At 39.2% G+C, this 27979-nt stretch overlaps 1 protein-coding gene across 2 annotated transcripts in view; it reads left to right on the forward strand.

Moving 5' to 3' along the window:
• The window catches only part of LOC124794859 (mitogen-activated protein kinase p38b), a 102068-nt gene that overhangs the window by 40592 nt on the left and 33497 nt on the right, over positions 1-27979 (forward strand). Inside the window, exons 3-7 of one of the 2 annotated variants that reach the window (XM_047258528.1) lie at positions 3536-3594; positions 11104-11245; positions 13013-13175; positions 15937-16008; positions 25345-25424. In XM_047258528.1, the coding sequence (XP_047114484.1) occupies positions 3536-3594; positions 11104-11245; positions 13013-13175; positions 15937-16008; positions 25345-25424 (516 nt within the window). The remainder of the gene's footprint in view (positions 1-3535; positions 3595-11103; positions 11246-13012; positions 13176-15936; positions 16009-25344; positions 25425-27979) is intronic. The other variant, XM_047258529.1, reaches the window with a different exon arrangement.

Consider the following 27979-nt stretch of genomic DNA (forward strand, 5'->3'; position numbering starts at 1 on the left):
CTTCTTGGCTGAAAGGTTTCTTGTTTAGCAGTCTTTTTGTTGTGCCTGTCTACAACTCTTTATTTCCTCTATATGGTGAGTAGCAATCTACACTTTTTCATAACATTGTCATTATTCCATCCTGGATTTTCCAATGTTTGACGTGAAAAATGAATTCACTGATTACTTTGTTGCACCAGAAGGGAAAGTAGAATTGGCAGTATTGATTTCTTTAAATTTTAGCTGATTTTTTAATGTTAACATAAATATAAATGTGTTACACTTGCCTAATAAAAGTAGTAAATATTGTTTGCAAAAATCAAAGAGTAATGAAAAGGTCATCTCTTGGTGATACAGCTTTCTGCATTTTTTCATCCTGTTTTCAAATATTTTACTGTACAAAAGGGTATAAATGTTCGAAACTAGCATATGATGTACTCGGAAAGTTGTTAATGTGAGCAAAGTTTTTTCATTTTATTTCATTCAGCAGTGTTCTTGAAACTTAAATACATACGCCTCTCCGCTTCTTCACCCATACCTCCTTTTTTTTAAGTTCATTTTCATACGTAACATGTTAAAATGATTAACAATATCTTAATCTTCCCAAATGTTAACCGTGATATCCCCAGATTTGAATAAGATAGGTGAGCGACTTGGTGATGCAGGTGAAGGACTTGTGGATGTGGATAGCAGCTTTGTGCTACATACAGGCCTCTAAGAGAACCCAACTCCTCTCTCCCATCCCTTGCTCATTGATAGTAGTTTTTAATATGACATCCAATAGACAACACCGAGCGAGGTGGCGCAGTGGTTAGACACTGGACTCGCATTCGGGAGGATGACGGTTCAATCCCGCGTCTGGCCATCCTGATTTAGGTTTTCCGTGATTTCCCTAAATCGCTCACTAAATCAAAGGGCACGGCCGACTTCCTTCCCCGTCCTTCCCTAATCCGATGGGACCGATGACCTCGCTGTCTGGTCTCCTTCCCCAAACACAACCAACCAACCAACCAATAGACAACATTTAAAGTCTATCATGACTGCTTCCTCCCGTCATCTCCATATGATAGGCGTGAGAAACTGACTCGTGTGACTAAGCATTACCTGATAATTCAGATCACCTATTCTTTTCAGCTGAGTGATATTGCAACCAGAAAAGCAAGAGGTGAAGCACATTGAAGCACCAATTTTCCGCTAGTATCGCCTCTAGCCTCTCATCAGAAAACAAAACTTACAGAACCATAATTAATTTTTATAGTGTGTTACCTGTACTCATAATTGAGTGTCAATTCCCACAAGGGCTTCTGTAATCTCTGAAGTTTGGAAGCCATTGTATATCCAGAATATTATGTAATGAATTCATTTTAGAACAAATTGATGTATTTATGCTATCCGTTACCTCTGTCCCCTCAGTCATCTAAAACAACAGTATTTGTTGCCAGTTGCTTTGATTTGTTATGATCTATAAGTTCTTAATGATTTTTTTAATCATTTGATGTACCACTCTTGTAATAAGATGCTCCCCGCAGGATATGTGCACTAAACATGTTGTAGAAACAACGAAAAAAGCATGCCAAATTCAAATGAACGCAAAATCTCCAAGATTGGCAATCTTTTACAGAAGCTCAAAATTTAGCGCTGACATCAATGCGAGATGCTTACAATAGCTTCCACAACGAAACTCTCTCTCGAAACCTGGCAGGGAATCCAAAGAGTATTGTGTGTAAAGTATGGTAGCAGCAAGATAAAGTCAATGCCTTCTCTGTATGATAGCAATGGAAATACTACCAACAACAGTGCTGCAAAAGCACAGCCTTCCAAAATTCCTCCACCATGATGACAAAAGTAAATATTCCATAATTTGAATCAAGAACAGTTGCTAACATGAGTAACATAAAAGTAGATATCCTAGGAGTAGTGAAGCAACGTAAATCAATTATTAAAAGCAAGTCTTCTGGCCCAGACTGTATACCAGTTATGTTCCTTTCAGAGTATGCTGATGCATAGCTCCATACTTAACAATCATATACAACTGTTTGCCTGACGAAAGATCCGTACCCAAAGACTGGAAAGTTGCACATGTCACACCAATATTGAAGAAAGGCAGTAGGAGTAAATCACTAAATTACGGGCCCATATCATTAACGTTGATATACAACAGGGTTTTGAAACATATATTGTGCTGAAACATTATGAATTATCTCAAAGAGAACGGTCTATTGACACACAGTCAACACAGATCTAGAAAACATTGTTCTTGTGAAACACAACTAGCTCTTTACTCACGCGAAGAGTTGAGTGCTATTGACAAGGGCTTTCAAATTTATTCCATATTTCTAGGTTTCCAAAATGCCTCTGACACCATTCCATGCAAGCAGTTTGTAGTGAAATTGCATGCTTATGGAATATCGTCTCAGTTATTGTAACTGGTTTTGTGATGATTTTCTGTCAGAGAGCTCACAGTTCGTAATAACTGATACAGTCATCGAGTAAAACAGAAGTGATTTCTCGCATTCCCCAAGGTAGTGTTATAGGCCCTGTGCAGTTGCTCATCTATGTAAATGATTTAGGAGACCATCTGTGTAGCCGTCTTGGAGGTTTCTTGCAGATGATTTATTATCTAGTAAACTCACCAGAAGATCAAAACAAATTGTGAAACAAATTTAGAAAAGGTATCTGAATGGTGTGAAAATTGGCAGTTGACCCTTAATAATGAAAAGTGTGAGGTTATCCATGGGTGCTAAAAGGAAAAGTAATTGGTTAAACTTCGATTACATGATAAATCAGTCTAATCTAAAGGCTGCAAATTCAACTAAATACCTAGGAATTACAATTACGAACAATTTAAATTGGAAAGAATACATAGAAAATGCTGTGGGGAAGTCAAACCAAAGACAGCGTGTTATTGGCAGAACACTTAGAAAATGTAACAGATCTACTAAAGAGACTGTCTACACTGCACTTGTCCATTCTCTTTTGGAGTACAGCTGTGTGGCTGGGATCCTCACCAGGTGGGATTAACGGAATGCTTCGAGAAAGTTCAATGAAGAGCAGCATGTTTTGTATTATCGCAAAATAAGCAAGAGAGTGTCACAGACATGATACAGGATTTGAGATGGGCTTCATTAAAACAAAGGCATTTTTCGCTGTGGCAGAATCTTCTCACTAAATTTCAATCACCAACTTTCTCCTCTGAATGGGAAAATATTTTGTTGACGCTGACCTACATAGGGAGAAACAATCATCATAATAAAATAAGGGAAAATCAGAGCTCGCACAGAAAGATATAGGTGTTCGTTTTTTCTGCATGCTGTTCGAGAGTGGAATAATAACGAATTATTGTGAAGGTGGTTCGATGAACCCACTATCAGACACTTCAGTTGATTTGCAGAGTATCGATGTAGATGTAGAAATATTTTTGTTAAAGTAACAGTAAAATGGTAAATTGATATTTAGAAAATATTTATATTGTTGTATATGTTTATTGTCAGTATTACCAATAGTATTGAATCACGTCTCCAGTATTCGCATTAACTTCTGTTATTGTCTTTCGCAGGTGATTGGGCTTCTCGATGTTTTTCATCCAGGAACTTCCTTAACTGACTTTCAACATGTGTAAGTTCACAGTTCGAATTGAACAATTTTTTCTTGCCTGCAATTAGATTTTTGTGATTATCATGACAATTTTAATTGTGATCATTGTATGCTGTTAATTTTGTTACATTACTTACTTGGAAAAGTCCAGTTCCTGTACGAACCTGTGGACTCAGTAGAATTAAGTGAAGTGGAAAATAAAGTGTAGACATTATGGGGCATTGTTTAAACACGTAAGTTGTGTTACCCAGTGATGTATTTTATTGAAATATCGTACTGGTTGATGTAAAATCGGATGTAATATACAGGGTGAAGTGAAATTTGTGCACTCGGGCTTTGCAGTGCGACTCCTCACATGCCTGCAATAAAAAAATGTCTGTCACAAAATTTCGTCCTTCGAGTAATTCGGCAGAAAAGGACGGTAAAGAGTGACAATCTGGCAACACTGTAACTACATGTATAGTAACTAGCTCTGTCAACATGTAAGGTTGTGCTGTACAGTTGGTGCCGTGGATAGCATGCAGGAGGTAAAGGGTTCGATCCTGGGTTCAAGAATATGTTTTTGGGCTTGAGTTTATTTGCACCACTTCCTCTACTAGAAGCAAAACCTGTTTTCTTTGTGCCCTCCTCCAGTGGTCACATAGATTAGTACCAACTATTATTCTTGCCTCGTTCAGGTCCATTACATTTCGTTAGGACCTTACGTTACCAGTAGGACTAGCATGTGCTTTGCGAATAATGTCCAAACTCGGTTACTATTTGTATGTGTTATCACTATGGTCCCATTAATTGTGTCAACTGCCTATTTCTTATTTGTCTAACCACGTATTTGTTGTGTTCAGCATTACAAAATGTTGTAAATTTAGGGTGCATGTGAAGTAATAAATGGTGTATATTACAGTATGAAATGTCAGAATGAAATTAGGGAAAAAAAATGCACTCCAACCCAAGATTGAACCCTGGACCTCCTGCATGCTAACCCAAAACTCTATCCACTGTGCCAACTATGCAGCATGATTAAAATGTGCTTTCAGAGGTAGTTACCATATGTGTTGTTACACTGTTGCCAGATTGCCACTCTGTAATGTCCTTTTTCGCTGGATATACGTGCCAGACGAAATTTTGTGAGAGCATTTTTTTTACCACCTGTCATGTGAGGAATCGCACTGCGAAACCCGAGTGCACGAATTTCGCTTCACCCTATATATCAGCTAGTATGTTTGTTTTACATATCAGGAAGTATCATTACTGAGTATGGTAGACCTCTAAACAGTCTTGTAAATGAAGAGCAACACCACACTCTTGACCATATCATGTACTTTCACTTCTTTTTCGTGTGCGAGCATAGCTTATTATTTGAGTGCAACAGTATTTAGAAATAAGGAAACAATACATTTTTAGAAAGGTAACAGTTGTGTTGAAAATTGACAAAAGATAAATTTGAATGACGAAGTGATGTTAGGAAGTGATAATCAGGTACTGCTCTTATACAGGGTGTTACAAAAAGGTACGGCCAAACTTTCAGGAAACATTCCTCACACACAAAGAAAGAAAATATGTTATGTGGACATGTGTCCAGAAACGCTTACTTTCCATGTTAGAGCTCATTTTATTACTCCTCTTCAAATCACATTAATCATGGAATGGAAACACACAGCAACAGAACGTACCAGCGTGACTTCAAACATTTTGTTACAGGAAATGTTCAAAATGTCCTCCGTTAGCGAGGCAGCATGACTTCAAGCACTTTGTTACAGGAAATGTTTGAAATGCCCTCCGTTAGCGAGGATACATGCATCCACCCTCCGTCGCATGGAATCCCTGATGCGCTGATGCAGCCCTGGAGAATGGCGTTTTGTATCACAGCCGTCCACAATACGAGCACGAAGAGTCTCTACATTTGGTACCGGGGTTGCGTAGACAAGAGCTTTCAAATGCCTCCATAAATGAAAGTCAAGAGGGTTGAGGTCAGGAGAGCGTGGAGGCCATGGAATTGGTCCGCCTCTACCAATCCATCGGTCACCAAATCTGTTGTTGAGAAGCGTACAAACACTTCGACTAAAATGTGCAGGAGCTCCATCGCGCATGAACCACATGTTATGTTGTACTTGTAAAGGCACATGTTCTAGCAGCACAGGTAGAGTATCCTGTATGAAATCATGATAACTTGCTCCATTGAGCGTAGGTGGACGAAACTAAAATGAGCTCTAACATGAAAATTAAGCGTTTCCGGACACATGTCCACATAACATCTTTTCTTTATTTGTGTGTGAGGAATGTTTCCTGATAGTTTGGCCGTACCTTATTGTAACACCCTATATAGAGAAAATACAGAAGCAAAAAATAGTGCAGAAATAGAATAGCGCAAGTGGTGAATTTTAGGTGATTTGTAACAAAACACTGACAGATAGTTGAAGCTTGATTGGGTTTACATGTATTTGAGTTGGATAATGTGAATGATGTATTGGAGTATCTTATTTGGTATACTGAAGAAAGGAAACTCCAGTATGAATATCAGCAGTTGGGTGCTGCTTACCGTAAAGATAACATGCTAATTGGCAGACAGGCACAATTAAGACACTTGCACATAAGCTATTGGCCTCAGCCTTCATCGGATAAAGAAACTCACACCATTCATTCACACAAGCAAGCACACCTTGCGCACACGTGACCGCCAATTCGGGCCCAAGCTCAGTGATAATTATTGGCAGTTGGAAAATCTATTTCTAAATTGTTTTATGTGAGAGTACTGAACTTGTAAAGTTAATGAGGCCTATATGAAATGATATTTCAAGGGATTCTCCCATTAGAATTTCATGTTCATTTTTATATTGAAGGATACCAAACTACTGGAAATAGTTTTACTTTCAGGAACACTAATGGTTTAGTGCGATGAAGTGTTGTCATCTTATTGCATCTGTGGTAGCAGATAATTGTAGACTATAACAAATCATGTTTCTGCACATAACAATTTCTGTGTAGGATCAGTTGCTTGTGATATCAAACAGCAGCAATCTCTGTGACCTAAGCCTTTTCATTACTTTTTTTTTTTTCAAGGTAATATGCTGCGGCCTCCTGAACCACGGATCTTGCCGTTGGTAGGGAGGTGTGCATGCCTCAGTGATACAGATAGGTGCAACCACAACAGAGAGGCCAGACAAATGTGTGGTTCCTGAAGAGAGGCAGCAGCCTTTTCAGTAGTTGCAGGGCCAACAGTCTGGATGATTGACTGATCTGGCCTTGTAACGTCAACCAAAATGATCTTTCTGTACTGATCTTTCTGTACTGATACTGCAATCGCTTGAAAGTGAGGGGAAACTACAGCTGTAATTTTTCCCAAGGGTTAAATGATGATGGTGTCCTCTTGGGTAAAAGTAGTAGGTGAATATGGACTGGGGGGGGGGGGGGTTAAAGAATGAAAGAGGAAGCCACCTGGTAGAATTTTGCACATAGTGTAACTTAATTATAGCTAACACTTGGTTTAAGAACAGGAAAGAAGGTGGTGTACATGGAAGAGGCTTGGAGACACTGGAAGTTTTCAGATAGATTATGTAATGATAAGACAGAGATTTAGGAATCAGGTTTTAAATTGTAAGACATTTCCAGGAGCAGGTGTGGACTCTGACCATAATTTATTGGTTACAAACTGCAGATTACAACTGAAGAAACTGCAAAAAGGTAGGAATTTAAGGAGATGCGACCTGGATAAATTGAAAGAACCAGAAGCTGTAGAGGGTTTCAGAGAGAGCATTGGAAAACAGTTGGCAAGAACAGGGAAAAGAAATACAGTAGGAGAAGAATGGGCAGCCTTGAGGGATGAAGTAGTGAGGACAGCAGAGGATCAGGTAGGTAAAAAGATGAGGGCTAGTAGAAATCCTTGGGTAACAGAAGAGATATTTAATTGATGAAAGGAGAAAACATAAAAGTGAAGTTAATGAAGCAAGCGAATAGAAATACAAACGTCTAAAAAAATGTAATTGAGAGGAAGTGCAAAATGGTTAAGCAGGGATGGCTAGAGGATAGATGTAAGGATGTAGAAGCATATATCACTTTGGAGTAATATAGATATTGCCTGCAGGAAAATTAGAGACACCTTTGGAGGAAAGAGAACCACCTGTATGAATATCAAGAGCTCTGATGGAAAACCAATCCTAAGCAAAGAAGGGAAAGCCGAAAGGTGGAAGGAGTATGTAGAGGGTCTATACAAGGGCAATGTACTTGGGGGCAATATTGTGGAAATGGAAAAGGATGTAGATGAAGTTGAAATGGGAGATATGGCACTGCTTGAGAATTTGAAATAGCACGAAGAATTTGAAAGAGCAATTAAAGATCTTAGTCAAAACATGGCCATGGGAGTAGACAACATTCCATTAGAACTACTGATAGCCTGATAGCCTTTGGAGAGCCAGCCATTACAGAACTCTTCCATCTGGTGACCAAGATTATGAGACAGACTAAATACCTTCAGACTTAAAGAACAACATAATAATTCCAATTCCAAAGTAAGCAGATATTGGCAGGTGTGAACATTACCGAACTATCAGTTTAATAAGTCATGATTGCAAAATATTAATCAGAATTCCTTACAGACAGATGGAAAACTGTTAGAAGCTGATCTCAGGGAAGATCAGATTGGATTCTGTAGAAATGTAGGAACACGCGAGGCAATACTGACCCTACAACTTATCTTAGAAAATAGATTAAGGAAAGGCAAACCTACGTTTCTAGCATTTGTAGACTTAGAGAAAGCTTTTGACAATGTTGACTGGAATACTCTCTTTCAAATTCTGAAGGTGGCAGGGGTAAAATGCAGGGAGCAAAAGGCCATTTACAATTTGTACAGAAACCAGATGGCAGTTATAAGAGTCGAGGGGCATGAAAGGGAAGCAGTGGTTGGGAAGGGAGTAAGACAGGGTTGTAGCCTCTCCCCGATGCTATTCCATCTGTATATTGAGCAAGCAGTAAAGGAAACAAAAGAAAAATTTGGAGTAGGAATTAAAATCCATAGAGGAGAAATAAAAACTTTCAGGTTTGTAGAGACAGGAAAGGACCTGGAAGAGCAGCTGATCGGAATGGACAGTGTCTTAAAAGGAGGATAAAGATGAACATTAACAAAAGCAAAACAAGAAGAATGCAATGTAGTTGAATTAAATCGGGTGATGCAGAGGGAATTAGATTAGGAAATGGGACACTTAAAGTAGTAAATGCGTTTTGTTATTTGGAAGCAAAATAACTGATGATGGTTGAAGTAGAGAGGATATAAAATGTAGACTGGCTATGGCAAGAAAAGTGTTTGAGAAAAAGAGAAATTTGTTAACATCAAATATAGATTTATGTGTCAGGAAGTCTACAGAAGAATGCTGAAGATTGTTGGGTATACCACGTAATCAATGAGGAGGTACTGAATAGAATTGGGGAGAAGAGGAATTTGTGGCACAATTTGATTAGAGGAAGGGATCGGTTAGTAGGACACATTTCAAGGCATCAAGGGATCACCAAATTTAGTTTTGGAAGGAATTGCAGATTAATTGTTGGCATCCTTTCAATCTGGATCGAGGACACCCTATTCACATTCGTCCAGAACCTCAACTACTTCTCCCCCATTTGCTTCTCCTGGTCCTACTCAACCCAACAAGCCACCTTTTTAGATGTTGACCTCCACCTCAAAGATGGCTACATCAGTTCTTCTGTCCATGTCAATCCTACTAAGCACTAGCACTACTTCCACTTTGACAGCTGCCACTCATTCCATACCGAGGAGTCCCTACCATACAGCCTAGCCACCTGTGATCGTGGAAACAAATTTTACACTTAAAAATATAGAATGTAACTGAATAAATAAAAAATTAAAATTATTCACCAATCGCAGCATGAGAACTGATGCATAAAAAAGGTTTTATTTTGCAAGCTTTTGAAGCCAGTGGCTCTTCCTTCCATCAGAAAGGTTGAAGGGGAAGGAAGAGAGATGAAGGAAAAGGATGGGAGAGGCTTAGGTAAAGGGGTAGAATTCGGTAGCCTGGATCAGGGGACACTTACTGGACAGGATGAGAAGGAACAGTCAGTCGCTCCTTATCATCCCGCCCAGTATGTGTCCCCTGATCTGGGGTTCGGGGTAACTTTTCTGAACTCTACCCGTTTTCCTAAACCTCTCCAGTCATTTTCCTTGCCCCCTCTTCCTTCCCTTTCAACTCTTTTGCCAGAAGAAGGAGCCACTGGATTTGAAAGCTTGCAAAGTAAAACCTTTTTTTTTTTGTGTGTGTGTTTTCTGCTGCTGCCACTTGGATAGTAATTTTTTTTTATGTATCCAGTTACTTAATATTCAGAGAATTTCTTCTCACCACCTCATGTTTTTATGATTGAATGCTCTGATGAATTCTGTATAACAACAGTTTATTAAATGTTGATGAATGAGTGAATACTGCAGATTTGTAACATATTGAATGCCCATACCATTCAACTCTTGATAACCTGACTCTGATATAAACTGTGGCACAAGAGTTTTTTCTTTGGAAGGAACAGCATGTGGACATCTGTTTTGACTTCTTGAAGTGTCTACAATGTTAAGTTAGTTGAGGGCTGTCGCTGGCATTTAAAAAAAGTCTCTGTCTGCACAGTTTTTCTGTTATGGAGATAAGAATTCTTTTTCAGGTAATTTTTTTGGAGGAGAAGTGTGTCCCTCAGAAGAGTATTGTAAGTGTGAGTGTTTTCTATTATAGTAAGTGTTGCAACCTCTGCAATAAAGAGTCTAGTCCATTTCTCATCATCTGCCATTGACTTAAAATCTAGTGTCTCAATAGTGGGATTGGCTGTGAAATTGGGTATTTGAATTTTATGTATATTTTACTGGTTGAGGTAAGATCTTGAGAGGGCATCGGTGTAATTATTACAACAATGCATTCAGCTGTTTATGTAGTGATTGAGTTGTAAAACAAGCTGTAAATTGTGTTATATATTGTGCATAAAATGGAAACAACCACTCTGCAGAACACCCGGAAGCACACCATTGAAGTTACTCACTGTTAGTTAACCACTAGCCTATTTTCCACAACCTCACTTACCTTTTCCCTTCTCTTTGGTGTGCACCACTCCTTCCCCGTCCAGATTATGCACTGCCTTCTCCCGCCACTCTTTCTTCTCCCTCCTGCTTCCTGGCATTCTCTCCCTCTCCCCCCTCCCCTCCTAGCCTCATGTGTTGTTCACTACACTCCCCCCACTACCATTTGCCTAGGCAACTGTTCTCAATAATCAGTCTTGCTGTGGGGCATGCATTTGGGTGGCAGTTTAGTTGAGTGTGAATGTGGGTACTTTTGTTAGAAAAAGAACAAGATCAAAACCTAATGTGAATACAATTGTGTGTTAGATGTGTCTATGTGCCACACATCAATCTGTGGCCGCCTTACCCTTATTTTACTTATCGCTATTTAATCTTTTGTTTGCAGTAATGTGACGTATTGTCTTCTTTATGTTATGTAATGTTACATTGCTTGTTTTTATATTGAAATTCAGTTTGTAATAAGATTTTTGTTTTAGTTACTTGGTGACTCACTTAATGGGTGCTGACCTAAACAATATTGTAAGAACACAAAAACTGACTGATGACCACGTACAGTTCCTAGTTTATCAGATACTGAGAGGTCTGAAATACATCCATTCAGCTGGAATAATTCATAGGGTGAGTTTACTTTCACTATTTTATATGGTTGCATGGCCCTTGAGTTTTGTGGCTTTGTGTGCTCAGTCCCCCCACCATGCCATGTAAATCTTCTCCACATTTCCTTATTTTGTTCCTTTAATGAGTACTTACAGTTGTAATTATTGGATAGTGGTATAGATCCGACTTCTGTAATTAACTTTAACTGTCTAGAAAGTCTATATAGCAGAGTTAGCAGTATGTGATGGAAGGAATAAAGGTAACAAATCACCATATAGAGGAGGCTTTGGTTCATCAATAGTCACATAAACAAGACTGAAAACATTACTAAGCTTTCGAACACTTTTCAGATCTGGTGACAGAAACACACACACACACACACACACACACACACACACACACACACACACACACACACACACATGCATGGCTGTTGTATTGTCCCGTGGGCCCAGAGAAATACGTCTACATTTTCAGTGTGTGTGTGTGTGTGTGTGTGTGTGTGTGTGTGTGTGTTGATGGCTCAATATAAATATACAGTGAGGTGCTACCTTTACTATTTCCATTATTTGTATTCCACACAGGACTTTCCATTACATATGTAGTTTGCAATATGTATAACATTCATAGTTTTACGCTTATAAAGTTTGATATGGGACAATTAGAAGATACTATCGTCGTGCCTATCAAGTTTTGTAGATTAACAGTGAAAGACTGGTTATTCTGAAGACTGCATAGTGACAAAGACAGGCAATTAGACAGAGATTTCCTAAATCACAGTATAAGAATATCAGAGTCACTCTCACAACAAAACAATAGTTTATTAATGCTCCTGAAGCTGATTAGGTGTGATCCTTGCCTTCTTGCCATATCTTCTGCACCCTTACCCCTGATACCCCCTCCCCGGGCACAAAAGAAAGGAAACTCCAATACAAATTTTGATAAAGATGCTATAAAAAGAATGAGTGTTCACAAAATAAAGCAAATGTAACTGAATTGACAGTTGCTGTGGCTGGCAGTGCAGCTGTAGACAGCATAAATTGCGAAGATTATTATAGTGTGTTGTTTGTCATGTACTCTTTCAATAGTTTGATACCAGTAAGCCCCTTAATTTCATCTATACTACTTAGAGCATATGAAGGTGTACAATCGTGTTGACCAGTATTGCCACTGTGCTTAACAAATAATTGTGTTATTGTTGAAATCTTACTGAATCATATATCTCTATGAGGCCTTATGAGGTTCCCCCCCCCCCCCCCCACTTTTTTTTTTTAATAAAATGTCTATTGACAAAAATCATTGCCTTCAGCTACCAGAAACATAGAAAACCTGGTCCTGAAAGCCAAATTCCTTTGTACCTTATTCTTGAATTATATGCACATTCAAAATAGCAATTCATCTGAGATCATTATTGACTATTTATCATCCACTGCTGGACATAGGCCTCTTCAATACTTCTTCATACTTTATGATCTTCGGCTTTTCACAGCTGGGTTTGTCCTGCATGTTACTTTGTCATCAAAACCTCTTCCATTAGTTTACTATTAAGTTAGAAATACAGTTTTAATTGCATGTGATATTATGCTTTGTGTTGTGTTAGTTCCAGAAATTTTTACTTCAAACAAACATAAATGACTTCTGTATATTAAGAGATGAGACAATTTGCTTTGCCTTATATTGTTGCCTATTTGGAATGAGAATTTTGATTGTGAATTTTTCATTATGAAAAAGTAATAATAATAAAACTAAATAAAAGATAATTAATGTTGTTGTGATGGTCTTAAATAGGATCTTAAGCCATCGAATATCGCAGTGAATGAAGACTGTGAATTGAAAATACTAGATTTTGGTTTAGCTCGGCCAACAGAGAGTGAAATGACTGGATATGTGGCTACGCGGTGGTACAGAGCACCAGAGATAATGCTTAATTGGATGCACTACAATCAAACAGGTAATATAGTGTTCTCTTGATAAGACTTCTTATAACTCTCTTTAATGATATCTTTTTTTTTTTATCTGAGAAGTTTTAAGTGATTTGTATACAGAATATATCACAAGTGTTTCATGTCACCAAAGAACACTAAAAACACTTGTTAAATTGTCTTTAAATAGTAGGGAGTCACCAATTTCTGTTGAAGTGTGTAAATATAATATAATTGGATAGATAAAAAATATACCCGCCAAGTGGCGGCAGGATAAAACACAAATAGGGGCTAAAGAAATGTGCATCCTCCCCACTGCTGAACTCCAGGCTCTTTGTTCACTAAAATCTGATGACTCAATTATAGCCTGCTTGTGGACAAAGGATCTACCACTGTGAAACTTCCTGGCAGATTAAAACTGTGTGCCCGACCGAGACTCGAACTCGGGACCTTTGCCTTTCGCGGGCAAGTGCTCTACCATCTGAGCTATCGAAGCACGACTCACGCCCGGTACTCACAGTTTTACTTCTGCCAGTATCTCGTCTCCTACCTTCCAAACTTCCCACATTCGGGAGATCTACCACTGTGATACATTTTACGGGAGCATGTAAGTGAGTGACTACACCCGTTTTCTGGCACCTGTATGTACAGAATCTGCCATCAAGATTCTATCCCTGTGGTACACACTGACCTGCAGTCCTTCCTTAAAACCTCAGGCCCCTCACAAGGACTAAAACCTCAGTCCATAGAACTTCTTACCCCACTCAAACCACACACTCTCACCTTTTACCTTCTTCTTAAGATCCACAAACCCAATCACCCTGGTCGTCCCATTGTTGCTGGCTTCCAAGCATCCACTGAATATATATCTGCCTTAGTTGATCAACACCTGCAACATATACTACAAAGATTCCCCTCCTATATTAAAGGCACTAACCATTTCCAAGATCATCCAAAATCTGTGACCACCCACCCATTCCCACCACACACATTGCTCTCTCTCTGTTCCAACATCCTCCCATGTATGTGGTCAGTCTGCTGATGAACATTACCTCAGCCAAAGTCCATCTTATTTCAAACCTATGATGTTCTCTCTGCTCACCTTAATCAACTTTATACTTCCCAGCAACTACTTTACTTTTGAGGGGCAGACGTACAAACAAATTAAGGGCACAGCCATGGGAACCATGATGATCCTTCTTATTCCAATCTTAAAATGGGTTGCTTGGAGGGGCCTTTCCTGGGATCCTTAGGTTTGGTATAGATACATTGAGGACATCTGAGCCACATGGACTCATGGTGAGGCTATACCCTTTTACAATTATTGGTATCTCCTAATACATTCTCACAATTAAATTTCACAAGATCCTGTTCTGAATCCCATCCCACTTTCCTTGATGTTGACCTCATCTGCACCAAGTGTCAGCTACACGCTTCTCTTCAAATTAAACCTACACACAAACAACAGTACTTACATTTTGACTGTTGCCATCCTTTACATGTCAAATAATTACCCCACTGGGTTAATTGAAAAGCAGATTTCCCAGGCCATTCAATCCAGTCCAGGTAATGCTGATACCACCAAAAAACAACGTGGGAATGCACGTCTTGTCACTCAGTTTTATCCTGGTCTTGAATCTATTAGTCAGCTACTTCAACAAGGTTATGACTTCCGAAAATCATGCCCTGAAATGAGGTCCATTCTATCAGGCATTTTTCCCGCCACACCTAGAATAGCTTTTAGCCCCCCACCCCCATCTCCACATTATCCTGTTCAGAGCATGTGCTCCTATTGCGCCCAAGCCTTTTTTCCTCTGTGATCCACACTGCTGGGCTTGCCCTATGCACCCTGCTACCACCATCTATACCAGCCCTGCAAGTGGCAGAACATATATTATCAAAGGGAGAGCCACTTGTGAAATGACGTTCATCATGTACCAGCTGTTACGTAAACGCTGTTCATCCTTCTGTACTGGTAAGACTACCATCAAGTTATTAGTTAGGATAAATGGGCATTGACAGAAGGTGTACACTGGCAACATATGGGATTTCCAGAATATGCTCTACAACATGACAGCCAAAACCTTGGTGCCCATTTCAACACATATACCATCTGGATTCTTCTCCCAGACACCAGTTTCTCAGAACTCCACAGATGGGAACTGGCATTAAAAATGTCCATGGTTCTTGCCACACAAGTGGCCTTAATTTACATTAATTTTTTTTTTTTAATTTCTTCAGCCTCAGAATTGTTTCTCAGCAAATATTCCTTTCATCATTCACTTTCAGCATTCTATACCTTTTATTTTATGCCTTTCTTTTTTCCCTCACCCCCACCTCTACCTCATATGATCCGCTTAGCTTTCCATTTTTATTAACTGTTGCATGATGGTTTGTCAGTAACTTGTCCTGCTTATTGCCCTATTTTGCAACGTAAAGCTATCAGTTTTTCAACTCTCATCCAGCACAATTACCAACTATCAGTTTTTCCTATTCATCCCGTCCGGTAAGTTTTCCCTGAGCCAGGGGTCTGGGTAGTTTTTCTGAACTATCCCCATTCCCTAACCCTCGCCACTCCTTCCCTTTCTCCCTCTTCTTTCCCCTTCAATCTTGCCAGGAGGAGGAACCAGTGGCTCCAAAACCTTGCACAGCTCTTTTATTTGTGTATTCTCCTGCCACCACTTGGTGAGTAGTTTTTTATCAATTGAATCATATTTTATTTTCAAAAATTTATTATTTTTTGATATATTAGAAAGTATGTAAATATAATGATGATATTTATCTTAACAGTTGATATCTGGTCTGTTGGCTGTATAATGGCAGAGTTGCTGACAGGAAGGACATTATTTCCAGGAACAGATCGTATCCTTTACCAAAAAGTTCTTGATTTAGTTTATGCTCTGAGCAATATCATTTATCGTAAAAATGTACCTATCATTGCAAACCTTTATGTTGTAAATGAACCAAAGAAACTGTAATTCCAACTGATGCCAGTTTATGAAAACTGGGCTGCCATTCCTATGTGCCGTAGTGAACTTTGTATCTTATAATAGTGAATTATGAACATTTGATCTACACTCTCTATCATTTTGCCACTGAAATATTTCTTTCGATAGAAGACATAGATCAATGGTATTTTCTGTCACTGACAGAAGAATCAGCTTTAAAATTTCAAGAGTGGGTTTCACTTATTTTGAACATTTTGGCATATGTTGAGGCAGCGTCTAATATTGTACACTAATCTATCTCGAGGCAAATAATGTTGGTCTTCATTGAACTTCCTCTCTTGTGTTAACACTGGAAGAACCCAGATGGGGCAATAATACTAAAGGTTCAATACTTGATTGAGCAATAGAATTCTAAGCAATGTCATTTTAGTATATTTTTCTAAGAATTGTTTCAGCAACTCTGACCCTGACTTACGTGGTGATTCAGTTTTAAATCCGTGCAGACTAGTAGTACCGAATGTAAACTCATAAAATAAGGGTAAGGCACCATGCTCCTATAGCGGACAGATTGGTTGCATGCTTTGTGCGTGCGTGCGTGTGTGTGCGCACGGGGGCATGTGCATGTACGTGTACACTTTTGCTAGAAAAAAAGCAAGAGCTTGAAGTTAGTGTGAATACTATTTGTTGTCATGTGCGTCTGTGTGTCCCATACCAGTCTGCTGTAAGTGACTGGTTGCCTTTCCCTTATTTTATGTGATGTTCTAGCCAAGAATTTTCATTATTGTTATGAATCCATGTGTTTCTCTTAAGGCCTAACCAGTATGGGGGAGTTAAAGAATGCAGCATCTTTTCACCCCTTTAATTTTGTTGAGACTCTTTGTGTTATGTATGAGGTGCTACACAAAATATCTGAGAATTTCATTGTAAAAATCGGAAAACTGTTCTTACGTCCTAATTTCCTCCGCCATGTTCAAATTAGTAACCACGGGCATGTCTGCAATGATCCAAGTGTTGTTCTCATTTTTGGAAGCACTCCTGGAAGCCTACAGGATGAAAGATATTCAGAACCCATTGCAATTCCACTTGGAGGTCTTCAATTGAGTCAAAACATCATGCTTTTAATGTAATTTTCATCATCGGGAACAGGTAGAAGTGGCACGGGGCTAGATCTGGTGAGGAGGGAGCAATGGGGACCGGTGCCATGTTGTTTCTGACCAGGAATTCCTTCTAAACAAGCGAGGTGTGCATTGTCATGATGCACCAACCAGTCTTTCTTTTTCCACAACTCTAGCCATTTGTGTCAAACATTTTCCCTCAGTCGCTTCAATATTGTGCAGTAAAACTACCCATCGGCGGTGTGATCAGATGGAACAAACTCCTTAAGCCCTATTCCCCGAATGTTGAAAGGTCAGCATTGACTCTATGTTGCTGTCAACTCATCAAGCTTCTCTTGGTCTTGGAGAAGATGTCGTTTTCTGTTGTGAAGATTGCTGCTTCGTTTCAGGGTCATAGCTGTAGACCCAAGATTCATCTTACTGCAGCTCAGTGCACGTCTAAGTTTTGTGGTTTCATTGGTCAATGCTGAGAATGCACAGGACAAACTCCTCTGCAATTCATTTGATGTTCAGTTCATTCGCTAGAATTCGTCAACACACACTGTACAACAGGCCAAGTCTGTTACAGACATTGTGAATTGTCTGCGTTATCTGGGCCGATACAAACATGTTGTTATTGATTTGTCTACTATGTTGCAAAATGCTTAGATTTTATCCTAAGGTGTATCCCATGTTGATGCTGCCGCTGTGATGGATAGTCAGTCACACATTTATGTTTGTGAACGTGTCGATAAAAGCAAAATTTCATCTCAGTGAAGATACTGACTATTCACCAACCAACGAACTTAAATTACATGGGATTCTGTATCTTGAAACACAAGCTTTTTAAATGGTTTAGCGATAAATGGGAAAGGTGAAGGAAAACAATTGAAAACCTACTGATGACTCAAAGATCACGCTGAAACTAGTTTGTGTAAAACAAGAGATTTTATATCAAAACAAATGTAAAAGTCCTACATAACATAAACAGTGATTTTCCGAGCACATTTTCTGGAGCTTAGTATTTTACTAGTTTTGCCTCTGATAGGTCTCCTTGTTCAGAACGATATACTATTTTCCTTCGGTTAGAACATATTGAATCTAGTCTTTTCTCTGGTATGAATTCTATAAAAAATCATTTTGTGTTCACTTTGTAATATTGCGGAACCATGTAATTTGGTTTCCAGAAATTAGGAAACGTGCATTCAGCTCTAGTTTCACTATTTACCAGCACTGGAAAAGTAGAGTGAGCAGAGTTATGTGTGACTGCAGCTTCTACAACTTCTGTAGGTTCCTGCAGAGGGTTTGAGGCTGCATTTCACCTGTTGAGACGATTACCAGGATTTGTTACTTCATTCAACTTGATGTATTATTTATGGACCCATGGTAAGCACCGAGCCAGATGACTTAGTGGCAAGACACTGTCTTGCACTCAGGAGGACAGCAGATCAGATCCCCATTTAGATGGCCAGATTCAGGCTCGCTGTGGTTTCCTTAAATTGCTAAAAGAAAATACCTAGACAGCTCCTTTGGGAAGGACACAGCCATTTCCTTTGCCATCCTTCCCAGATCGTAGCCCATACTATGTCTCTATTGACCTTGTTGTTGACAGGATGTTAAATTGCAATCTTCCTTTATTTCATGGTTGGCAGATTCTAAGAAAATACTATTCATCCATGCTCTTCACTGTAATTACACAGTTATGTGATTGATGAGATCAATTTAAGATAACAGAGTATCAAGGAAAAGCCTCAGTAAAATTTCTTAGAAAGAAAAAATAGAAAAGAAAGTTACTACAAAAACAATGGAACCAGCAGGAAGTGTAACACTAACTCTTTTGAATGATTACAGGAGGGTAAAAAATAAATTTTGATGTTTAAATAAAATTTATGTTCTATTGAGTTAATTGAAAGACTAATGTACATGTGAGAAAGAACCCCTTGAAGTATTTGAAAGAATAACTTTCAACTCAAATTACCATACAAGATTTCTGCATCAAAAGGCTAGTTAGCTTAATGTGGCATTTCTTCTTGAAAATGGAGTAAGCATTGTTTGCATATCAGTGCATTTTCAATAATATCATTTGCTCATTATGCAAATTTGTATGCAGTACCAGCTTCTTTCAATTTTTTAAGTACGTTGGATACAGTATTTCTAAAACTGTGCTTCTTGTTCTTAATTTCTGCATTGTGCTGATCAGGAAAACTTGGCAGTTTGAATTCCCTGCATAAAGAGAAAGAGTGGTATGCATGGTAAGTATAATAATGCTAATTTCACTTCTGATAAGTGATTATTACTCGTAAGCAGCTCAGTTCTTAAGCTAACTGTATCAAAGGCATTTACATAGCTTCATCAACAGTCAGAAAAAAAGTTATGAGCAACAAATTTAGTGGGTCTTTGTATTTCCCTTTTGCTTTTAGGTGACTGCTATTGAATGATGAACATTTAAAAACTGATTTTCTCAGTGCGTGGATTATCGTAGTATAAATTTAACTATATTTAAAAAGGGCTTACTGCTACATAATTGTTGATGCCATTGTATATTCTATTGTGTACTGTGTAAGTGTGAAATGAAATGTTGGCTATTTAATGTTTACAATTTTCCTCATTTCAGTAAGTAAAGGTTACTCTTAACACCCTCCCCTTTTTGTTCTTATTAATAGTGGAGTTGCAGGTGTTTAGTGCTTTGTAGGTGATATTTTTGTATACCTCAGATTGAGTATTTTTCAGAAAATTACATATTTTAAGATTTAATAGTTCATGGTCTTGAATGCAAATATTACTGCTTTGTTTTACATGGTAGTAGTGTTTTTTATGCAGGTGATGATCTGTTTGTATGCAACTGAAACTTCAATAGGTATGTTTCCAGTATGTTTGTTTTTAGAGGAAAGGAAAAGATTCACAAATAGCAATTATTATTTAAACTCTGGCACAAGTCATAATGCTACATCACGGCAAGGATAACCATGTCCACCAGAATTTTAATACACAACTTAAGGTTGCAATATGCCCTTCCTGTTCTATTTATTCATTGATGCAGTCAGAGAAAAATAAATCCTTGTTTGCATTGTTGTTCCTTGGCTTGTGTATGAAGCTTCATTTTAATTGTTGTAAAATGTTGCATTTATTTTATCTGCTTGCAACTTGTACATTTTGCATGTTTCATATAAAATATTAGTTGTGGCATTACACAACCAATGATATAAGTTATGTAAAGATCATCTCCATTTCTAATGCTCTAACACTGCGTTACAATAATTGAGCAGTATAAAGTTCTTAATTTTCTGGCTGTAGTTGCTTTACAGTTATTAAAGGTATTTAAAACCTGTCTGTGCAACTATAAGCTGTAGTTGCACTAACAGATATGAAAAGTAGAAAATTAAATTACCACAGCAACTTATGAAAGCAAAGTCTGTTCCCTACAAGAAATGTAATAACCTTGATATCAGGTAGAAAAGTATTGGCATAATTTGTTAAGGAATCTTATAAGAACATTTGTTGGATCTGTTACTGAATGCAACATGCACTCTCTGTTTTTTGTGTGTGTGTGTGTGTGTGTGTGTGTGTGTGTGTGTGTGTGTGTGTGTGTGTGTGTTTGTGTTTGTGTGTGTTTACAGAAAATCTGCAGTGGAAGTGGTCAGACTTTGAAAGAAATAGGCTCATTATCGTAACAAATGTTGGTTTTGGAATATCAGGAAGCACCTTTTCAACAAGGACCATAAAAACCTTTGCATTGTAAACATAGGCATAGGAATATAGAAAAAATTAAACTCCCCTTCTTCTATGGGAGGCTACTCATAAAGTTTTAATTGTCACCTTAAAAAAAAGGTTATATAATTATTATTTTTTAATTTTTTTTTACTTTATTTGCAGGTGCCTGTCTGCAGTCCTGGTACATACTGAAATCCTCATACCATAATATTGCAGCAAGCTGCTAGAACACTCAAAACAAAATTGTGCAAACCATCGATAATGCATAGTATTGTGTGGTAATTAATTTTCATCAGCAGTGGAAATGAATTAATTACTGCACAGTAGTCCACACTACCAATAGACTGCACAGTTTTGATTTGGCTGCTCTTGGCAGCATGCTATATTAATGTAGTGCAAGGATTCCAGTCTGTATCAGGGCTGCTGCCATGTGCCCACAAACAGACAATAAATTGATTAATTAACTGTTTTCTTTTAAGTAGTAGTGAAAAATTTATGATTACCACTTGTACCTGTGGGGTGGGGTGGGGGAAGCAGTAAAAGATGTCATCTTCAAGACGCATTGTATCAAATATTATCAAAATGAAAATTTGTTATCAGTTGTGCAATTTTTGAAGGGAATTGGGGAACTGTGTAAAGTAGTAGTCAATATCTGTGACAAAAATCTTGTTACGATATTCTGAATGTATTGTGCTTACTCACTTGTTTGAAGCCACTAACATTTAACAGTATTATTAAGAAGCTGTAGTCGGTGATGAGTACTAAGGAGTTTGAGGTTTACAGCTACATGCCAGACAGATACTATTATCTTATAATAGCACATATACACTGATCAGCCAGAACCTCATGAGCACTGACCTATCGATATAAACCCATCCGGGCAATAGCAGTGTCACCTGGCGAGGAATGATTGCTAGTCAGACACACGCACAATGCGTCTTGCATCAGTGAGTGTGTTGTCCGTGTATAGAATGGAGAAGGCACGTGATCTGTCTGAGTATGACCGAGGGCAGATTGTGATGGCCTGGAGGCTTGGGATGAGATTTCAGAAACTGTATGACTTGTCAGGTGTTCCAGGGGTGTTGTGGTGAGTGTCTTCAACACATGGCAAAACCAAGATGAAACAATGTCCAGATGTTGTGGGTCGAGTAACCATCCCTCGTTATAGGTGTTGGACATGGTAGGCTGGGCAGAATGGTAAAACAGGACAGGCAGCGAACTGTGGTGCATCTAACATCAGACTTTAATGCTGGGCAGAGTAGACATGTGCCTGTACACACAATGCACTGAACACTCCTAATGACGGCCCTCCGCAGCCAACGACCCAGGCGTGTGCCAATGTTAACACCATGACCTCAGCAACTACGACTTAAATGGGTGTTTGGCCATCGACACTGGACATTGGTGCAGTGGCAGAGCGTTGCACAGTGTGATGAATCCTGATACTTCCTTCATCATGCCAATGGGAGGATGTGAATCTATCACTTCCAGGGGAACAGATCCTTGACACCTGTGCTACAGGACGGAGACAAGCTGGTGAAGGCTTCATTATGTGGGCATTGAAGGGTCCAGTGGAGCTCGTGCTAGGCACCATGACTACCAGGAAGTATCGTGCACTGGTTGCAGACCACGTACTCTCCTTGATAACGATTATGTTACCTAATGGCAGTGACATTTTTCAACAAGATGATGCACCATTTCACAAGGCCAGGAGTGTGACGGAGAGGTTTGAGGAACACTGTGGCGAGTTCCAAATGGTGCGCTGCCTTGCCAACCCCCCCCCCCCCCCCCCAACTCACGAGATCTGAACCTGATCAAGTACATCTTGGATGTGATTGAACATGGCATCAGAGCTCATTGCATCCCTCCCACCTCCCCCCCCCCCCCCCCCCCCAAAAAAAAAAAATTCCTCCTTGGAATTTATGGATTTATGGGAATTGCGTTATTTGTATGTGCAGATTTGGTGCCAACTTCCTCCTGTGGCCTACCAAGGTCTCATTGCTTCCATGCCATGATGCGTCACCACTGTTATCTGTGCCAAAAGTGGATATACCAGCTATTAAGCAGGTGGTCATAATGTTCTGGCTAATCGGTGTAAAAATTGACAGTGTAATATCACTGCTGTGTGATATCATCTCATTCCCTTAGTAATTAACATACATCAATTATAAGTCCACATTCTTTAAAAAAAAAAAAAAAAAAAACAAAAAAAAACCTTTTTTAACATTTTGAAGAATTGTTAACTTCACAGTGAAAATACATTTTTAAATTTTCCATAAAACTTGTGGAAACGGTGCCAAAAATATGTTACTTCAAAACCGATAAGTCCAATTAATTTTTAATAATGTACACATAGTGTCTTGTTTCATTTAGGATGCATGCCAATAGGTCATAAGTGTGTAAATGTAATTACTGGAAGCTACATGAGCATAGAAATCTTGCATACCTACTTGAGACTGTTCATCTGCGTCTGCGTCGATACTCTGCTATCCCCCTTATGGCATGTGATGGAGGGTATCCCGAACCACTACTGGTCATTTGATTTCGTGTTCCACTCACAAATAGAATGAGGGAAAAATAATTGTCTGTATGCCTCCACATGAATCCCAGTTTTTCGGATCATATCTTCATGGTCCTTTTGTGCAGTGAATGTAGGAGGCAACAGAATCATTCTGCAGTCAGCTTCAGATGCAAGATTGTGAAATTTCTCAGTAACATTCCTCAAAAAGAATGTTGCCTTCTCTCCAGGGATTTCCATTTGAGTTCCTGAAGCATCTCAGTAACACGTGTTGTTCAAACCTACCAGTAACAAACTTAGCAGCTCGCCTCTGAATTTCTTAATTTCTTTCTTAATGTGACCTGGTACAGATCCCAAACAATTGAACAGAACTGAAAAATAGGTTGCAATGTATTGTCTCTCTGCTTAAAAATAAATAAAAGGACATGCCAACTTTTGAACTACACCTCTCTGTTGATATCTGTTGTAAGAAGAAGAATAATTGTGTGTCACAAAGTGGCTGCTTCATAACAACAAAATGCATGCTCACATTGCATTGTAGGTTATTTTTTTGCTTGTGGACATAATAGACAGAACTGTATTGAGGCAAACAATAGTGATCATAACTGGCTCATTACAAACAATTGTAGGAAATGTAAATGTGCTCAGCTACATACACGATATGTCAAAGGAAATGGACTGATGTATCAGTAACATATGTGGTGAACTTATCTGTTTCTTATTATTAGAATCTTTGTTTCTGCAGATACTGTTCTGTGAACCCTCAGTAAAAGTTTTTTTTGGATCAGGAGTTGGTATATTTAGAAATTGTACTCCAGTAACTGTGAACTGTGGGACACACACAGATTTACTTTATTATACTTAATTACATAGCAGATGCTACACTGCAGAAAACTGCGGTGACTCTTTAATTATACAGTATCTGTGAATGAGAACTGGAAGACTGTCATATGGCTAACATATTGTGAAGCAATTCTTACAGAGTTTTAAACTTAGCGATAGCTATTTCTGGCTCTTCTTAGCATCATCTAACATTACAATGTAATTTAATAATCTGCCCTTATACTGCTGGCAATAAGAGGGGTGGAGGCGTGATGTTCTGTGTGTTAGTGTGTGAAAATGAATTTTGCATGTGTCAGCTTGTTGAATTAAAGATTACATTGATCACGATGTATGCAGCAAGAATTCTGACCATCATTCAGCAAAATCTTAGAATATAGATGAAGAATTCTGTACTGATCTTGATGAAGTTAAATCATACAGATTCAGTAGATGTGATGGTCCTCATTTTACTGCTATAAAAATAATTCAGCATGCTGTTGATGGATTTACAGTGTATAGGTGTTTTCGCTTGTTTCTTTCAGCTTTAATTAATATTTAGCATTGATTTTGTTACTTACAAGCATGTTGATTCATTTTTGTATAACATTGCTTTAATGCTTTGGCACATATGATGCTGATGTTCATATAAGTGTGGACTATGCTGTAGAAAATTTTCATGCTAGTTTTAATACATGTTAGTGATGTTGTTACAGATTTTATAGCGTAAACATTTTTTTTTGTGTTGGCCAGTTTTTAGAGGTTTTGTAGTGGACAATGTAATGAATATGATAGCCATATTTCATTGTAGATATGGACTGTTGGATAGATAGCACAATGTAGGCACTCATAGCTCCCTGGAGTGGGCAGAACTGTATTTCAGAATACGTCAATAACATAGTCAATAAATTTCAAAATAGCTTGAATGCTTTTTTTCATTAAAACTATGTTATAGTTTGCTTTGTAGCGTTTTCATATTTCTAGTAGTGAATCCAGTCCATTTTTATTTGTGTATATTTGTTGTATTAATTTATCCGCACTTATATGAATTTGTTTAAGCATGACTTATACTGCACCATTTCTTTGAGGTACCCTTAGCACTTCTTAGATATCCATCAGTTAAATCTTATTATGGAGATACTTGGAACCCCTTGTGATGAGTTTATGAACAAAATTTCCAGTGAATCGGTAAGTTCTGAGAGACATGATTGAACGATACCTTCCTTGCTTTATGTGAACCTATTTCTTTTGTCTTTGCTAAATCTTTTCTGTGTTCAGTCTTTTGACACCAGTTTGTATCATAAATATAATATTTAACACACAACAGCTATATGTTACCATGGCATATCCATCAGACGATGGTTGTGATTTCTCTGTAACTAATATGATTAGTGCGGTCTCATACTGTAAAGGCAAGAACAATCTAAGTGATTACTATAGTAAGAAAGTTCTAGTGGAATGTAAATAATTCAGGAGTAAGGGAGATCACTCACCGAATAACAGAAGCGTTCCCAGGGTTCCTTGTGACGAACACTAACCTTTCAGCAAAAGAATGGACAGGCATACACAGTCTCAAAACAGATGCTGGCCTAATCATCCTCCCTGCAGCCAAAGACTCCACCACTGTCGTGATGAATTACAGTGACTATCTGACAGAAGGCTTCTGCCAACTGTCTGACTCCTCCAGCTACAAGCTCTGTCATAATGATCCCATCCCAGAAGTCTAACATAACTTCCAGTCCCTTCTGAAATTGCTAGACTCATCACAGAGCTTCTCCCCCAAGTCCATCTGCCTCATCACCCCATACACCAAACCCAACATGCTCCTCAAAATTGATAAACCCAACAGTCCTGGAGGCCCCTTTGTAGCTGATTATTGTGGTCCTGCAGAAAGAATTTCTGCTCTTCATGATCAACACATCGAAGCAATTGCACCAAATGTAGCCTCACACATCAAAGATAACTGACCACTTTCTTCACCATCTCTCCACCATCCCCACCCCTTTACCTCCTGGATCTCTATTCGTCACCCTATACACCAACATCCATCATGCCCCTGGTGTTGCCACTATCGAACACTATCTCACCCACTGTCCTTCAGACACCAAGCCCACTACCTCATTCACCTTACGAGCTAGATCCTGACACACAACCACCAGGTATATAGCTAAATCTGTGGCAGAGCCATGGGCACCGACAGGACACCGTGCTACTCCAACCTTTTTTCTGGCTTTAGAGGAAATCTTCCTAGCCTCCCAAAACTCCAAACCCCTTGTCTGGTTCAGGTTCATTGATGATATCTTCAAGATCTGGACTCAGGGACAAGACACTCTATCCTTGTTTCTCCACAACCTCAACAACTTCTCTCCAATCTGCTTCACGTGGTCCTGTTCAACTCAGTGTGCCACTTTCCTAGGGACCTCCACGTCTCTGATGTCTCCGTTCACACATTTGTTCATAATACATCCACTAACCACCAACAGGACCTACATTTTGACAGCTATCATCCCTACCACACGAGATAATTCCTCCCAAGCAGCCTTGACGCCCTTGGACAACATATCTGCAGCAACAAGAAGTCCATTCCTCAGTACGCTGAAGGTCTCAAGAGGGCCTTCATAGATGGGCACTGACCCCCAAACCTAGTCCACAAACGAATTTTTCATGCTGTGTACTCACACACCCCTAATCCTACCACCACCCCCAAGAATCAACTAGAAAGCAGTGCCCCTTTGTTACCCAGTATCATCCTGAACTGAAACAACTGAACCATATTCTTTGGCAGTGCTTTGATTATCTATCTTCATACCCTGAAATGAGAGACACTCTACCCAAGATCTTTCCCACTCTTCCTAAAGCTGTATTCCGTCACCTGCCCAACATACACAGCATCCTGGTCAATCCCTATGCCACTCCCAATCCAAACCCCTTGCTAAAGGTATCATATCCTTGGGGAAGACCCAGGTGCAAGGCCTGCCCAAACCACTTACCCGACACTTTCTACTCCAGTTCTGTCGAGGGCTTATCCAACCCATCAGAAGTAGGGCCACCAGTAAAAGCAACCACCCAGTCACAGCACAGCATTTGATGTGGTATGATAATGGGCCATCTCTCCACCAGAATCAATGGCCACTGCCAAACTGTGGCCAAAAACAAAGGTGACTGCCCATGGTATGAGATGGAGCTGAACACAACATGCTAGATTTCAATAACTGCTTCACAACTCAAGTCATCTGGATCCTTCCTCCACCACCAGCTTTTGTAAACTACGCAGATGGGAGTTATCTTACAACATGTCATTTGCATCCTTAATCCTCCTGGCCTCAGTCTCCATTAACCCAGTGTCCCCACACCCTCCACCCAATTTCCCCCTTCCTCTGTTATATTACTCCCTCCCATTTCACATCACCTTCATCATGCATAACTCTGCTCCAGGCTCTGGCACATGTGCCTCACATGTCTAGCCCATACTACTTCCTCTCCTGTTCCTGCCCCTGTTCCTCATCCCTCTTAACCACACCACCCAGTGTAACCCCCATCTGTCGAATGGCAATCACAGGATTGTGTGTCCAGCTGACACTGTGATGTGGGGCGCGCGCGCGCTTTTGTGTGTGTGTGTGTGTGTGTGTGTGTGTGTGTGTGTGTGTGTGTGTGTGCGCGTGCGCGTGTGCACGTACTATAGCTTGAAAAAGTTTATGACAAGATTGAAGTTGTGAGCAAGTAGTACATCATCAGATACAAAC

Source organism: Schistocerca piceifrons, chromosome 4 (genome assembly GCF_021461385.2).
Source record: "Schistocerca piceifrons isolate TAMUIC-IGC-003096 chromosome 4, iqSchPice1.1, whole genome shotgun sequence".
Taxonomy (NCBI): Eukaryota; Metazoa; Arthropoda; class Insecta; order Orthoptera; family Acrididae; genus Schistocerca; species Schistocerca piceifrons.